Source organism: Falco cherrug, chromosome 6 (assembly GCF_023634085.1).
Source record: "Falco cherrug isolate bFalChe1 chromosome 6, bFalChe1.pri, whole genome shotgun sequence".
Taxonomy (NCBI): domain Eukaryota; kingdom Metazoa; phylum Chordata; class Aves; order Falconiformes; family Falconidae; genus Falco; species Falco cherrug.
The window spans coordinates 65,716,586-65,732,164 of record NC_073702.1 but is presented as its reverse complement, the minus strand read 5'-3'; the positions used below and the strand labels follow the sequence as shown (position 1 = coordinate 65,732,164).

Here is a 15,579-nt window from a genome sequence, read left to right as displayed (position 1 = left end):
TCAACTAATAGTCAAAAAGAAAAGCAACAATTAACCAAACAAGCATAATATTATTAGCCAACAAGCTAATAATATTATTAGCTGGACAGGACTGTTTTCTGAAAATTTATGATTGTCTTTTTTGAGAAAAAAAAAAAAAGAGCAAGCCAAGAGCTACCGTTTACTTGCTGTCTCTATTCTGATTTTTCTTTCTCCCCCTCTTTTTGCATCACTTTGTAGTTCAGGTACATTAAAATCTATTCAACAGTTTGTCAATTACCAAAATTATGAATAGACATGCCGTGCTGCATTTGGTATGGAAAGAAAAAGTTACTGTGAAGAAAAACATGGAAAGCACAAGAGGTTGTGCAGTACGTTTACAGGATGATACCGAAACCCTTTCAAAGACCACGCAGCAAATGTTCTTGGAAACACGAAATCCTTTGAAATGTGCACACATGCCCTGATGCAAGACTTGAGAGTTTTACTTTGGCGTGATTCTCAGAGGGTTTCCCTGCTCCAAGCCTCTGCCCCTGCTGTGGCTGTGGCTGTTTCAGTTCCTTTCAATCCAAGATAGCATCTGAAAGAGACTGGGAAAGAGAACAGAAAAGCAGACTGGGTTTATAAAAGGAATAAATACAGTATTTGGAGACACCCCCCACATGCAGGTACTGGAGATACTCTGGCAGGAAAGCTGCTCAGGGGTCACACAGCGACATTTTGGTGAAGGACGAGCCAGGTGACTGCAGCATCACCCTGCTGAAAGCTGCGTAAAGCGTAACGATGTGCTGGTCGAAGATGCAAATGCCAAATAACTTCACAGCAAATACGTGGAGAGGAAACATCGCACAGCTTATCTGCTGGGCCACAACAGCATGCTGTGGTGACTAGTGGGAGGGCCACCACCACTATTTCACACCAGGCCCTTGGGCTGCCACAAGTCTTTTCTGAGACACTGTGCGGGGGAAATGCAGTATTAGATCACCCAGCACTCAAAGCAAACAACGTGGGAGGCTTCAAAGGTCTTCCTACTGCCAGGGAATGGACAGATTCAGCTCCAGAAAGAAGGAAGACCTCTATAAGCTTAGCCTTCCAGGTGGAAGGCAGAAACTGACATCACTTCATCAAGAAATTCAAAGCAAAGCCAAAGGGATAAGCTGATTTTCAGGATGACAATACACCAACAGGGCTGTCCACAACAACCTGAAGCTCTCCAGGTGACTGCTCTTAACAGCCATGAGGCTTGCCACCTTTGAGGGCAGGGAGGACCCACAAACACGTATGAATCAGTCCCCTTCAGGAAGTCACCAACAGTGGGATACAGCTGCAGCTGTCAGAAAAAGTTGCAGGACCGGGTAAGGAGTTGCTAACTAAAGGAAAAATGTGTCCTGCTATTCCAAAGATGCTTTCAATTAGGTAGGATTAAATGAGTAGTAGCCAGAAATGAGCAGCAAGTGTACTACAGCAAGGTGCTGGTTCACCTAGAATATGCCTGGATGTTTTTTTCCATTTGGAAGAACTGCTTGGGCCAGAGACGAACAGCAGTCCCTCTGTTGCAGAAAACCATTTATTGTTCACCATATTTTATGGAGAATCTGAAAAGTGATGGAGCATATAGGACTGCTGTATGGCATTACCTACTCCTCCATTCTTGAACCTAACCTGCGATAGCAGAAGGATTGGGAAAGCGCCTGCACAGACGGACTTCTGACCATGGGAAGATAATCATAACTAGGGAGCACCCTTGACTGCTGCCCAAACTCCAGGGCACACCTGCTTTGCAAATTGGTCTCCTCCCAGCCACTCCCAAGTTGGACTCAGCTTCTCCTGGATGTGGACACTTGCAGTTGGTGAGACAGCCTGCCATGGAAGATGTGGCGAGACAGAAAATACACCAGGCTGCTGTGCTCACATGGACATTGGGTCATGATTAGGAACAAATCCCATACTAGGTTTCATTTCTGGAAAAAAAAAAGATAAATCCTAGCACACTAGGATAGGTCTTAGCAAACACTATTACCTTGATGATGACTAACCGGCTAAGATAGTGAAACAATTGTTTTTCAAATAAAGAGATGCAAGCAAAACCCTTTCCTGAACAACTGGCAAGATCGCTGCCAGGCCCAACATCCCTAACTTTAACCTGTGAACAGGCGGTCAGTTTGAGAGTTCATGGTGAGGCAGTCATCTCTTCCACTCAGGTGCTGAGAGCTAATTGTTGTACAACCCCTAGTAGTGCTTTTTTAGTCCCTCTCAGCAGAAAACAGAGCATAAAACGAGTATTAAAAAAACCACATGTGCAAAGTTACATATGGTGGGATGAAGCTTTTTGTATTGGCAGGGTAAGTACTCAGATATTCATCTATCAAAAACGAGATGCTGGACTGGAAGGCCCATCGGTCTAATCCTCACTGCTGGCGTCTTGGCTTCCACAGATGGAGCAGCCAACTCTCTTGAACTTTAGAATGCTGAGGTCAAGAAATACTACCCACAGCTAAACCATGGATATAAGCGGCAAGCAGAGTAAAGGTACACAAAATAGTCAAGTACACACTTAGCAGTGTGTTGCTCTACCTCTCAGGGATTTATTTCAACTTTAACCTGGAGAATCAGCCAAAATGTTCAGAAAAAGCTAAAATTTCATAAACTTGCATTTGAAAAAAGATCAGTAAAAATCCTTTTAGTGTTCAACTGTGCTGGGTAACTTACAAATGGAGTAGAAGAAATGCACAATGGTGTTAATTGCTCACAAAAATGGATCTTTCTGTAGTTATCTTATGGTCCTGTGTTTATGTCTAAAATCCTAATCTCATTTTAGCATAGTAAGCAGTGAGATGCCTTTGCTAGTAAGATTAGTCTATGTGAGAAAATGAGAAGTTAAGGTGTTTACTGGCTAAGGAGTAAAGGAGAAAAAACATAATTTAGAGAGCTGCTTTGAAATGTAGTTTTTAAGGTATGCAGTTTTTTGTTAGCATTTCTTAGCAGCAGCTGAACTAAAAAGTAAAGCCGAAGGGGTTTCCTTTCAAATTCAAAGCTATCCTAGACTTCGCTTATACTTCAAATGTGCACACAGAAGAGGGATTTTCATCTTCAGTAGAAATGCATTCACTAGAAAGGAAGCAAATGTTGTCAAAAAAACATTCGTGGTATAAGAAACCACACAAGCTTCTCAAGTGCAAGCTACAATGTGTGCTGACAGCTTGAGCAATGCAGGGTGCAAGATTAGTCACTGCCGTGCTGCTCATAGAAGCTCGTTTCTTCCAAACCCCAAACTTCACCTTTTTTAGTTACAGGGAGAGCATTAAGCAATCACTATGTGATAGCGGCTCATGAGTAACCCTAACATCACATTGAATTCTGCAAGGATAACTTCATAATAAACAAGTAGAAGTTAAAAAAAAAAAAGAGGAAAGTATTTAACAGGTACTTGTAGTCTTAGAATTTAGTTAGTAACTAGCTTTCAAGCATTTCACAATTCATAAATAGACGTCAGAGAAGGCACTCTGTTCAAGCTCCTGTAAACTTAACCACCAGCCAGTATTATGGCTGCACATTTTAGATAAAATGAGAAGTTGTTAGGATGAAACCACCGGAGTATTTATTGTAAGCTTAAACTTATACAATCAGTAAGATTTTCACAGATTTAACTGTAACAAGCTTTACTATATTTTTTCATCTGTTCTTACAGCATCAAGACTGCAAGCTTCTCCACTCTGAAAGGCAAGAAAAGGTGAAAAGCCTAAACAGACTTTTGCTGTGGTTTGGGTTTTTTTTGTTAGGGTTGTTTTGGTTTGGGTGGGGGTTTTTTTCCCCGCTGATTTATCCCTGCTGTCTACCCTTTTTACAATCCATTTATATAAAATCTGATCTAGTATTTGGAAAAAATGGAGGTCCTTACCCAAACCCCCGCAGCATGTGGTCAGTAGCCGGCTGAGTCATCTGGACCTGAAGGAGGAATGTCATCCAGAATTTGGGTTCCCCAGAACAAGACAGACGTTGACATACTGGACTGAGGGCAGCAGAATTCCACCAAGGTGATTAAAGAGCTGGAGCACAAGATGGAAAAGGCTGAGAGAGCTGGGTTTGTTCAGGCCTTAAGAGTAGAAGGCATTGAGAAGACCTTACTGCCATCTTACTTATGTAAGATGTAAGGTATGTAGTAAGAAGACCTTACTACAGCTAGTGGGAGGGTGTAGAGAAGAGACTTCTTGGAAGCACAGCAGTAGGACAAGAGGCAGTGGACACCAACCGCAACATGGGAAATTCCAGTTAAATATAGGAAATTTTTTTTCAGTGCAAATACGGTCAAACACTGGGACTGGTGGCCTAGAAAGGCTGTGGATCTCCACCCCTCGAAGTGTTCAAAACTCAAACCAGACAACAGCAACACGATCTAGGCACACCTCCTCTGAGGAAGGTGATGGACCAGATGGCCTCTGGAAGGCCCTTCCACCTGAAATTAGTCTATCACTCTATGCGCTGGGCTTTTACACCACTGACTCTCTCTAAGCAGCCACATAAGCCAAGCACGCACAAAGATCTTTTGTTCTGCTTTTAAATTCACCTTAATCTTTATATTTTTCATTTGTTAAAACATAAAACACCAATGCAAATCCCAAGGGTGACATTTTAAAACTGAAGTGATGACTGAGCATGTTGTTTTAAGCACCACTGGCATTTTAACTGGATTTTAACACACTAGCACACTATGTGAGAAGCATGTATTCTAGCATGGCATTTTATTAAGATGTCAAATCTTTTTTGTTAGCAGTCAGTCAGTCATTAAAAACAATCTGTACACATCTAATCTAGTCAGCGAAAAATAGCTGTACAACTTTAACGCCATATGCCCTATTTATATAGCTCATTATGCTCTGAAGTGATTCTATTCATCGTTCATGTCCCCACAAAAACAATGACCAGCTTTAACATATATTAAAAGTAACATTACATTCTGCTCTCAAAAGTACAAAAAATAACACTTTAAATATACACTGGCTCCTAAGCTTAGACAGAAACCTGTCAGGAAGAGAATTTTGCACTTCAATAGACAGTGCCTTCAACATCAAGAGCTCTTCAAAGTGCTTGGCAGTGTGTGAACGCTATCTCCACTTACTAGATGATGAAATAAGGCACAGTGGTCAACTACCTTGCCCACAGTCACACAGAGAGTGAGTGGTAGAACTAACAGAGCAGAATCTGGGCTTGTTGTTTGTCCAGTGTAACCATCACATCTCATTTTCACTATTTAAGTGCAATTTTCTGAGGAGCAAAACTTGTACGGCATACAGTAAACAGAAGGGGTAATCCAGGGCCAGTCAAAGGCTGCAACGATTTAAACCCAAACCAAACACATTTGGTAGTCAATAAATCAAAATGCACTTCAGGGAATGATCACATCGAAAATTATACATTAACCTGCAGAGAGAAAGCTCGTTAAACATAAGACATATGGTGTTAGCTTTGCAAAAAGTACTGGTTATCTTAAGCTTGACAGTAGTTCTGATAACGACTTCATCAGAGAAGTCGTATTTTCTCATCAACAGACATCTTTAAATGGTGTTCTTCTACCAGCAAGGTACACTTCTCTGGAGCGTCACGCAGAAATGCAAACAAGGGGCCAAACATCTCCTCAGTAGGCATGGACGTGTATGAGGCACAAAACCCCACACTAATCGCTTGTGAGGTATGGACTAAGTGGTACAGAAATACCAATCTGGAAAAAGAAAAAAAGTCTAAAATAAATAAGGTTAAGAAAACAGAAAGTCACCCATCAAAATCACCAAGAAATGCATCATCAGACAGATCATGCTGCAGAAAAGAAAGCGCAAGACACATAATCACTGCTTGGATGAGAAGCATGCTATAGCCTAGTCCTCTGATGACAAGCATTTCAGAAAGCCTGTCCTTGAATAGGGTGCTCATGAGATGACTCATTTACTGACAGAGACTGCTGACGGGATTCAGAAACAGGTACACTTTGATTCTGTTCTTCACTGATTTGATGGGAAGGAACTGTATCTTGGCTAGAGTGAGACTGTTGACTTGATTCCTGAGTCAGCTGCACCTGCTGAGCTGGATGGGAAGATCCTGCTAAGTGGATTTCTTCATTTTGTCCTTGATGAGCATGGAGGTGTTCTAGCGCTTCCTTGGAAAGAGTGATGACATGCATTTGTTCAGGCTGGGCAGTCTCTATTTGGTTCGCAATCATATTGATACTTTGCATTTGTTCCGCTTGCTCCTGCTGAGCTGAAAGCAACAAGTTTTGCAGCTGCTGCGGTGGCTGAGCAAGCAGCGTCAGGTTCGCAGCCTGCTCTGTGGTCATAGCTGGGGCACTTTCTGCAGTAACAATACTAATGCCTTGATTATGACCAGGCATGAAGTTTATATTGTGTACTGCATCTGTAACCAGGAGCTGAATTTCCTGCCCTCCAGAGGTGGCAAGTTGATACTGCTGCAGCTGGAGAATGTTTCTCACTTCTTCTGAATTAGTGTTGGGGCCTGGGGCAGCACTGGCTTCCTGAAACTGCTTTTCCTTGCTATGAATTTTCAAATGAGACTTCAGGTTGTCCAGACGAGCAAACTGCAAACTACATTCTGGGCAGGAGAAAGGCTTTTTGCCTGTGTGTAAGATACAGTGTCTTCTCTTTGCACTGGAATCAGAGAAGGATTTTCCACATATACCACAAGAATACGGCTTTTCTCCTCTGCAAAGGAAGGTATTTTAGCTCATTAAAATATTCACTTTGACAGTGCTGCTTTCTGCAACTTATTATAAAATATAAAACTTATTATTTTGTTTTGCTAAATCATAAGCACTTAAGAATAGTAACATTAAAAACCGTCTCTATTTGACTTCCTAATTATTTTATCCTAGTTGACTTCACGAACTGTGCAACACTTTCATTAGTACATACTCAAGAGCTACAGAGATAACATAACTGCCCTCCCATCGTAATACCAGAGGTACAAACTCTGTGCTGCTAGACCTTGACAAAAATGTAACAATTTACTCTGGACTGGAAGGAATGAGCATTTTAAGAACATTTATTAACAGTGTGGGCTTTAAAACAAAAAGAAGTGTCCAAATCCTAACTTACTGCCTGACTCAAAGGGATGAGAAATGTTACTAGAAATGCTTTATTTTACATAAGGCCCACAACAATTTTCCAACAATTTAAAATCTGACATGCCCTTATGCAATACATCACACTGACAGGGGTAAAAGATAACTAATGCTATTAAAGAGACATGATAGACTACAGGGAAACAGGACAATGCGCCCGTAACTTTGTTACACCTTGGCTACTGTTCTGCTGTCAAACAAAGTTCACTGTAAAATTTTCAGATAAATAATAAAGCAGTCAGTACAATGTCATTAGACACCAAAGAAGAATCTAACAATGTCTTGGCACACCAGTGTTTAACTGGTGCAGTACTTTCCACTACCAATTACTTCTTTAAATAGAGTAAGATTTAGTCTTTAACCATCCATCCAAAATGCAAACAAGCCCTGACCATCCTACATTGAACAAGCACTACATACAGGTATCAGATTAGAAGTTACATTTTTAAAGAACATAATGAAAATTAGACATACTCTACCTGTGAATTCTAATGTGAGTCTGAAGAGAACTTTTAGCTGTAAAAGATTTGCCACAAATTTCACAAGTGAAGGGCTTCTCACCTAACAAAAAGAAATTTGACATCATTTTTTATATAGCACTTCCCATCAGAGTATTAAAAAACATTTTATATTTTACCATACACAGTATCAAGTGTGTACTGTCAAATCCTCACACTTCTGCCATGGGTCAGGACAGATACCTGAAACCGAATGAACTCACTAAGTTAAATGTGAGTGTAGTATCTTAAACAGAGGTCTCTGGTGCTTCTCCCCTTTGAAGATAAAGAATTAGGTGATTTGAGCCCTCAGAGCAACAAAAAAACGTACCTATGACACAGATGCAGGTGTTCCATGTGAAACAGGTTTGAAAAAGGCTGACCCTGAACTAGTAGGCATTAATACCAGGCTCACATGCAACACCCTGCAGATGAGTGGGCCTGCATTTCCAAAACCAAAAAGTCAATCCATTATCTTAAGCTGGCTGGCTTCCAATAAGGCTCCACCATCCTAGGCCTGTGATACCCTGGAAACACCAGTCAGAAAAATTAAATTATGGTGGACTGAATAAATTGTGGGTTTGGTTTTTTGGTTTGGTTTGGTTTTTGTTTGTTTTACTGCATTTGGAATTCTTGTGCCTAACTGAGTAGAAGCAGAAGAACAAAATTAAGTAACAAAAAGGTTCACAAGAAACAGGACAGTACCCAACCAAAGCAAATCCTAACTCACACCATCATATATTCTTGCTGCATCGAGCTTATTTAAGACACTAGACATGAGAATCCAGATCATCACTGTGGTAATTCACACCATCAAAGCACACTGAAACTGAGGATGGGGCAGCAGCCATTTCCAAGGAAGCTTCACATTTAGCATAGCACTGCAACGCTTACCAGCTTTCATATGGCTTTGGAGGGCAGGGGTAAAGGATGAGAGAACAAGAACATCTGCCAGGAGGGACCTCTAGTCATCTAGTCCCAGCCTCCTACTGAAAACAGGAGTAACTTCCTAAGTAGACTGTATTCTTATGACACAGTGTTACAAAACTTCTGCCAAAGCAGAACAGTCACATCAGTGTTAACACCTGTCTCCTCAGCTCCTTAGAATTTTACTTCCTGCTTTTGAGATGGGACAGCTCAATTGTTACTTCTGCATCATTAATACTGGTATCTGACCTGTCTTTCTGGAAGCAAAATACATTGCAAGCCAGTTTCTGCTAGAACTTATCTTAGTTCATCTATTTTTGCAACTTACCTTGCTACTTAGTACACGTCCCCTTCTAATTTCCCACCCCCAAACTCATTTCCCACTACATTTATAGAGCTCTAACAGCAAAATTGTCCTGTGTCAAAACCCACCATGTTCTCCTAAATAGAAAATGCAGTATTTTAAGTATCCAAGGTAACACTATTCTGGATACACAAAAAGCTCCCAGAAGACTAAGTTCTGGCCTCCTCATATCCCAGGGAATTTAAAGCTGTGTTATTTTCACTGAGAAAGAGAAGGAAATGAATGAGATACATAACTCAATCTTGTACATACTTTATTACAACTGCAGACAACATGCTTAAGAATAACTTGATTTTGGGAAGAAACAATTGCCAATACTTATAGCAATTCTAAAAGAAATAATTATTCATACATCATCTTATGAACTTACCCTTCAAAGAGAACTATTTTAAGAAGCTTACACTTCGTTATCGCGAGAGGGGAGATCAACCTTTTTACTTCTGTTATCTAGCCATTCAAGTATCACCTCACCCTCTAAATCTCTTAAAACACCCTCTGACGCATTTGTATTAAATCACCCTCTCAGCCCATCTCCTGCTAACATCTGGTTTATTACACTGCAATAAAAAGGTAAAATGGAAACAATTATTTTTCCGGTCAGCAGCAATTTTCATTAGCACCCATCCCTCACAGGCATGGGTGCCCAACTCATTTAGGGAATACACTTTCTGTTACTAGTTAGCTCACTTCATGCTCCATATATGCCACACGTGACTCTCCTGATAAACTGAGTTCCTAGTGCAGGATTCTGTCACAGGAGAGCTAACAGCTATTTTCTGCAGCAGGCTTTACAAGAATGGGGAAAAAATCCTCTTCCTGTAACAGGCACTGCTTCTGCGCTGTTGTAATACAAGCTTTTTCGCACACCTATGATTCTAATGTCAAATCTCCTTCTTATCTACACAGGCATCATTATGTTCAAGCAGAGCAGAAGTTCATCCCACAGAGGCAAGTGTCATTTGCCTAACATTTTGTCTGTTACTTCAAGAAAAAAACCCAAAACACAAACCATGCTGGACAGTATTACCTGTATGTGTTCTTAGATGTTTCTTTAACTGAGCTGCATCCATGAATTTGCGACGACACTGGTTACATTCCGGCAGTGAACGGCCTTGTCGCAATAATAAAAAAAGTGTCAGTGCATAAGTGATCCCCTGTATCTCTTCAGTGATCTTTGTTAAAGCACTTTCCTGTAAAATAACCACTTTGATATAATATAGAGATAAAACAAAAAGTGATTCACTGCCTTCTCCCCATCTTAACTGCTGCACTCCTATTTCTCTATTTAACATTACCATAGGAAAAGAGCGGACTGTCACCTGCTCCCCCCAAAACACACCTTCTCTTGAAGCTTTGTAAATACTGGGGTTTTCCCACCACTTCCTGTGTGTGTAGCTTAGTCTCCATCCTACTCAAGAAGTCAGGAGGACACTTCTTAAAGCTTGCTTGCCATTACTACTTCAAAGTAGTGGGAAACTACAAGGCAATTTGCACAACAGGCAGCAGACAATCGCTTATACAATTCCTAGCTTCTATGTAACACAGACAGTGGGGGCTAAAATAATCAAGTTGTATATCGAATACAGAGTAACTGATTTCCAATCATCATAAGAGTCTGTCTCAATTAACTATTTTTCTAAACATTCCATTTATTATACACCATTTTGTCTTTTTCACCCTATCCACTGTTATAGCAAGACACCACACATCAGGGTAGCAGAGACTAAATACGTCAATGAAGAAGAATTTTCAGACTTAGTCAATCTTTAGGAGGACAAATCAGCGTGGACTGTAAGTGAGCTCTTCAACTCAGATCTGCGATACCTGTGTGTACTCGATAGTGGCTCTTGAGCTGTCTCTTTTGGCTGAAGTATTTCCCACACTGATCACATGTAAAAGCCTTCTGCCCTGTAAAGAAAATCACTTATTAAAATGTAAGCCACATCCAAAGCAAGTACATGGAAACAAACTAACAAATAAACCAGCACACACAAGACAGCAGAAATACCTTTTTTTCAAAAAGGCAAATTCTTGGAGGAAAGAGGTTACAAATTGCCTTTAAACATTTACCTGTATGTAGGCTCATATGCTCCAGAAGAGAATGCTTTGTTGTCAGAGCCTTATTGCAGACGGTGCACGTGTATGGCCGCTCTCCGGTGTGCATCCGCTCGTGGACTTGAAGAGAATGCTTCTGGGAAAAGCCTTTGCCACACTCACTGCACTTAAAAGGACGCTCCCCTAAAAGCAAAAGATGACATTTTTTAAGCACACATACATTATTTCTCACTAGATATTCTGAGCTAATAGTGAGATGCACTGCAATGTTGAGGCTACTAAAAGATCACTTTTGAGTAGCGATAAGGAGAATTAAGAGACAAGCTTCACATAGCATTAAAAGAATTCTTTAACTATTACCATATAATTCAATGTTTAGATATTGAAATGATTAACTAAACTGCAATCAATGTAAGACTTAAAGGCTATGAGATCTGCCAACAAGAACAGAACAGCGAACACAGGAGACACACCGTAATACGGATCAGCATGCTGTTTTGGTTCTTGCTGTAGACTACAGCCCAGATTTCAACAACTAGCTCACATTTAGCAACAAGCCACTAAACCCTAACCCAAAAGAGAAGTCTCTCAATGCCTACCTGTATGACTTCGCTGATGAATAGCTAAGAAGTGATTATATTTAAATACTTTGCCACAGTCTTTACAGCGAGCTTCAGAACCTGCACGTTTTCTTTTTCCATCAGTTCTCTTTGCCAGTCCTTTTTCATCCTCATCACCAAGAAGTTTATAGTCTTTGAGTTTGATTGATCTCCTTATCCTACGTTTGCTGTAACGGCTCTGAGTGCTCTGTATTCCTTCAGATTTGGGATCATAATTTTCATCTTTCTCAGCTGAGAGACTGACGGCAGCTTCTGAGCCACAAGCAGGTTCATTTTCTTCTGCATCTTTCCCAACTGGAGCCTGTTCGCTGGCAACTGTTTCTTCTGGTGCACTGTCTCTTTTCATAAAATTTTGCTTATTTTGCATGGAGTTGTTCTCTCTCAGCTGCACATCTTCGGCAGAATTTGCTCCCGATTCTTCCTCTTGGACATTCCTGACTTTCCTTGGTCGCCCTCGTTTTCGCTTTGGTGGATCTCCATTCTTCTTGTCGCTTCCAATAACAGCTACAGAGGCTCCACTGTTAGGTGGAGCTGGTAACACATTACTTGGGCTACGGCTGGCCTGGTAGTCTGTACAGGCCCACACCAGGTCAGTCACTTTCAGCAGCTGTGCAGTAGCCAGAATTTGTTCTGTGCTTTTTTCACTGGCGCGGAGGCAACCAGTGTAGATAAATTCCAACAGTGCTCCAAAGGTGTCTGCAACCATTCCCTCCAACATGTAAATTGATTGGCCTATTTCACCCTCATCTACAAACATCATTGAGAAGTACTCACTGCTGGCAGCAAGCAAAGCTTTATGGGCTCTGAACTGCACATTCTCCACTATTAGAGTAATGTCACAAAGAAAATTCTTTTTCCTTTGTTCCTCAAAATTAGCTAGAATGGTATCTTTGTGAGCTTTGGAGTGGATGACGACCAGTTTCTCAGAAGCATCAGGAGCCATTTCTGCCATTTTAATTGCAAATGTGAAAGGATGTGCCTACAAGAACAGAATAACTTCAATAAAGAAGTATTTTAGAAGTCTGCATTATAAGACACCAAATATAATTTGCTTTACCAGTCAACAGAGTTCAACAATTACTGAAGCAATTCTGAAGCCCCCGAACTTTCTTTACAAAATCAACACCAATGCTGACAGACTTTCTTCAAAAAATGTTTTTAAATCCTAAGGAATGGTTCCAAAAAGTTTCTTCTTAGATCAGAATTACTGCCTATTATTTCACTTTATCTCTGATGTACTGTGAACTGTATAGCATCTAAAAAAATGGCCACCCCTTCTGAAAACCCCTTTCACAACTACAACAACTGGAGAAAAAGAACTCTTTGTTCACAGCTCCTAAATGGTGTATTGGGTTTGAATGGCAAGGTTTTGGTAGCGGGGGTGGGCCTTCTGTGAGACGCTGCTAGAAGCTTCCCCTATGTCCGACAGGGCCAATGCCAGCCAGCTCCAAGACAGACCTGCTGCTGGCCAAGGTCAAGCCCATCAGTGATGGTGGCAGCGCCTCTGGGATACTGTATTTAAGAAGGGGGAAAAGTTATTGTGCAACAGCAGCTGGGAGAGAGGGGATGTGAGAGCAACAACTCAGCAGGCACCAAGATCAGTGAAGGAGGGGGAGAAGATGCTCCAGGCATTGGATTCTCCGGCAGCCCATAAAGAAGGCTATGGTGACACAGGCTGTACCCCTCAGCCCATGGAGGTTAATGCTGGAGCAGACAGCCACCTGCAGCCCATGGAGGACTCCATGCTGCAGCAGGTGGATGCCCAAAGAAAGCTGTGACCCCATGGGAAGCCTGTGCTGGAGCAGGCTCCTGGCAGGATCTGTGGACCCATGGAGAGAGAAGCCCAGGCTGGAGCAGGTTTGCTGGCAGGAGCTGTGACCCTGCAGGGGACCCACACTGGAGCAGTCTGTGCCTGAAGGACTGTGCCCTGTGGAAGGGGACCATGATGGAACAGTCTGAAAAACTGTAGCCTGTGGGAATGACTCATGTTGGAGTAGTTTGTCTGGAGCAAAATGTCTCCTGTGGGAGGGACCCCATGCTGGAGTAGGAGGAAGAGTGTGAGAAGTCCTCCCCCTGAGGGGGAAGAAGCAGTGGAGACAACTCCCTGGCCCCCTGTGCTACTTGGGAGGAGGAGGCAGAGAATTCAGGAGTGAAACTGAACCCAGGAAGAAGGGAGGGGTGGGGGGAAGGTGTTTTAAGATTCGGGTTGATTTCTCATTATCCTACACTTATTTGAATGATAATAAGTTAAACTAATTTCCCCAAGTCAAGTCTGTTTTGCCCGTGCTGGCAATTGGTGAGTGATCTCCCTGTCCTTATCTTGACCCATGAGCCTTTTGTTCTGTTTTCTCTCCCCTGTCCAGCTGAGGAGGGGAGTGATGGAGCATCTAGTCAGGGTCAACCCACTACAGCGGAAACAAATAACAATTAAAAAAAATGATAACTGCAGCTTCATCATTGCAAATGCTGCATCTCAAATTATTCAGGGACAAGACTACAAAATCCTGTAATCGACAGAACTTCACTGCCATCACTTACCCACATTACCCACTTCTATGTTTCCAAAAACTTCTCTTTTGGAACACTTACCTGCTAAGCTGCAGCCTATGGAGGTGGGCAACAAAAGCAGAAAACCAGCAGCTTTTTTTAAGAGCTCTAAAAATTGGGTCAACCATGCTATTAGCATCAGGCTTCTTCAATTTTAAGTATGTAAAAATTAAAACGAAGAAACAAATAACCCAGCAATTTCAGAATCATCCATCAAATACTACTATAGAAGAGATGTACCAAAAATGTCCACTTCAAGAGGACCAGCTGAGCCAAAGGTGAAACAGATTGGCTAGATGTCATCTCTATTTATAAAACTGTCACATTAAATACAAATACATACTTGTATTTGTATTTAGTGAGCACAACAGTTCCAATCACCTGATTGAATGCTGCAAGAAATAACTTATACTACATACAGGTGATACCTAAATGCTACTGAGGCAGCCATCAAGTGATTTGTTTAGCCCCACTCTGCTACTGGACAATTCATGCTGGAGCCAAACAGTTTTATCTGGGAGCTTTAACTTCTGGAGGATGTGAGTGTGACGTTGCTGAAGCCCCTTAAAGCATGGCTGCATGGTGGACCCAACTCTGCCTTACAGTGCATTACAAGAACTCCTGAAGACCTGCTGCCAACTCCAATGTCCACACGTGTCTCAGCATAGTAGGTGATTTGTGGGTTTTGATCACATGAAGGACTTCGGTATTCCATCACGAGGTGACATAATTAGTATTTTGACTGCAAAATCCAAACCAGCACGTGTACCGAAAAAAACCCCAACCCTAGCAATTCCAGGGTAAGGCTGTATACAAGAGGAAGGCACCCACTGCGCCAGCGGCGCGGACAGGCTCCGGCCCACCTGCCGATGGCCTGTGGAAGGGCCCGTGAGCCACACTCAGCTCCCGGGGGCTGACCCCAGGCACAGGGCCCGGCCCTGCCGGCCCCGCTCGGCCGCCTGCTCGGCTGCTGTGGACCGCGAGGGGAGCGGGGCGGCGCAAGCCCCGCCGGGCCAACCCTCCCCGCCCCAGAGCCCACTTAAGCCCCAAGCTCCGTAACTCGCTCCCGCGGGTTCTGGCCACCCCCCCGGGGAAGGCCGCTCGCCCCTTCAGTGGGGCGAGACGGTGGCGGCGGAGGGAGCGGCGCCCGCGGCCCAACTCCGCCGTGCCGGGGCGGAGCGGGCGCTGCCCCGCATGAACAGCCGGCGCGGGTTCCCCCGGCACGGCGCGGGTGCCTCCCCTCCCGCGGGGCCCCGCCGCGGCCGGGTGCTGGGGGATGGACGTACAGCGCCTGTCTCCCAGCGGCGCCCAGCACTCACCGCTCCGCCGCCAGCCCCCTCTGCGCAACCGCCGCCGCACTTCCGGCCCGGGTGCAGCGGTACGCCTTGCGTCATGACGTACGGCGCAGCCAGCGGCGCCCGCCTACCCCCCGCGACCCGCGGCCCCGCCCCCCGCCCCCCGCGG

At 43.2% G+C, this 15,579-nt stretch overlaps 1 protein-coding gene across 6 annotated transcripts; it reads right to left on the bottom strand.

The window, feature by feature from the left end:
• Positions 1 to 4,699: 4,699 nt before the first annotated feature.
• ZBTB24 (zinc finger and BTB domain containing 24) lies at positions 4,700 to 15,494 on the bottom strand. Of its 6 annotated transcripts, XM_055714233.1 has the most exons (9): positions 15,435 to 15,452; positions 14,158 to 14,816; positions 11,548 to 12,547; positions 10,964 to 11,131; positions 10,718 to 10,801; positions 9,921 to 10,004; positions 7,585 to 7,666; positions 5,925 to 6,686; positions 4,700 to 5,695 (listed from the first exon to the last, which is right to left on the bottom strand). In XM_055714233.1, exons 3-9 carry the CDS (start codon positions 12,518 to 12,520, stop codon positions 5,497 to 5,499), a joined length of 2,352 nt encoding a protein of 783 aa, XP_055570208.1. In that variant the 5' UTR covers positions 12,521 to 12,547; positions 14,158 to 14,816; positions 15,435 to 15,452; the 3' UTR covers positions 4,700 to 5,496. The 6 variants fall into 6 exon arrangements, 3 of the variants coding, with proteins under 3 accessions (XP_055570208.1, XP_055570207.1, XP_055570206.1); XM_055714232.1 differs by lacking the exon at positions 14,158 to 14,816 and having other exon boundaries at positions 15,435 to 15,494; XM_055714231.1 differs by lacking the exon at positions 15,435 to 15,452 and having other exon boundaries at positions 14,158 to 15,117.
• Positions 15,495 to 15,579: the final 85 nt, after the last annotated feature.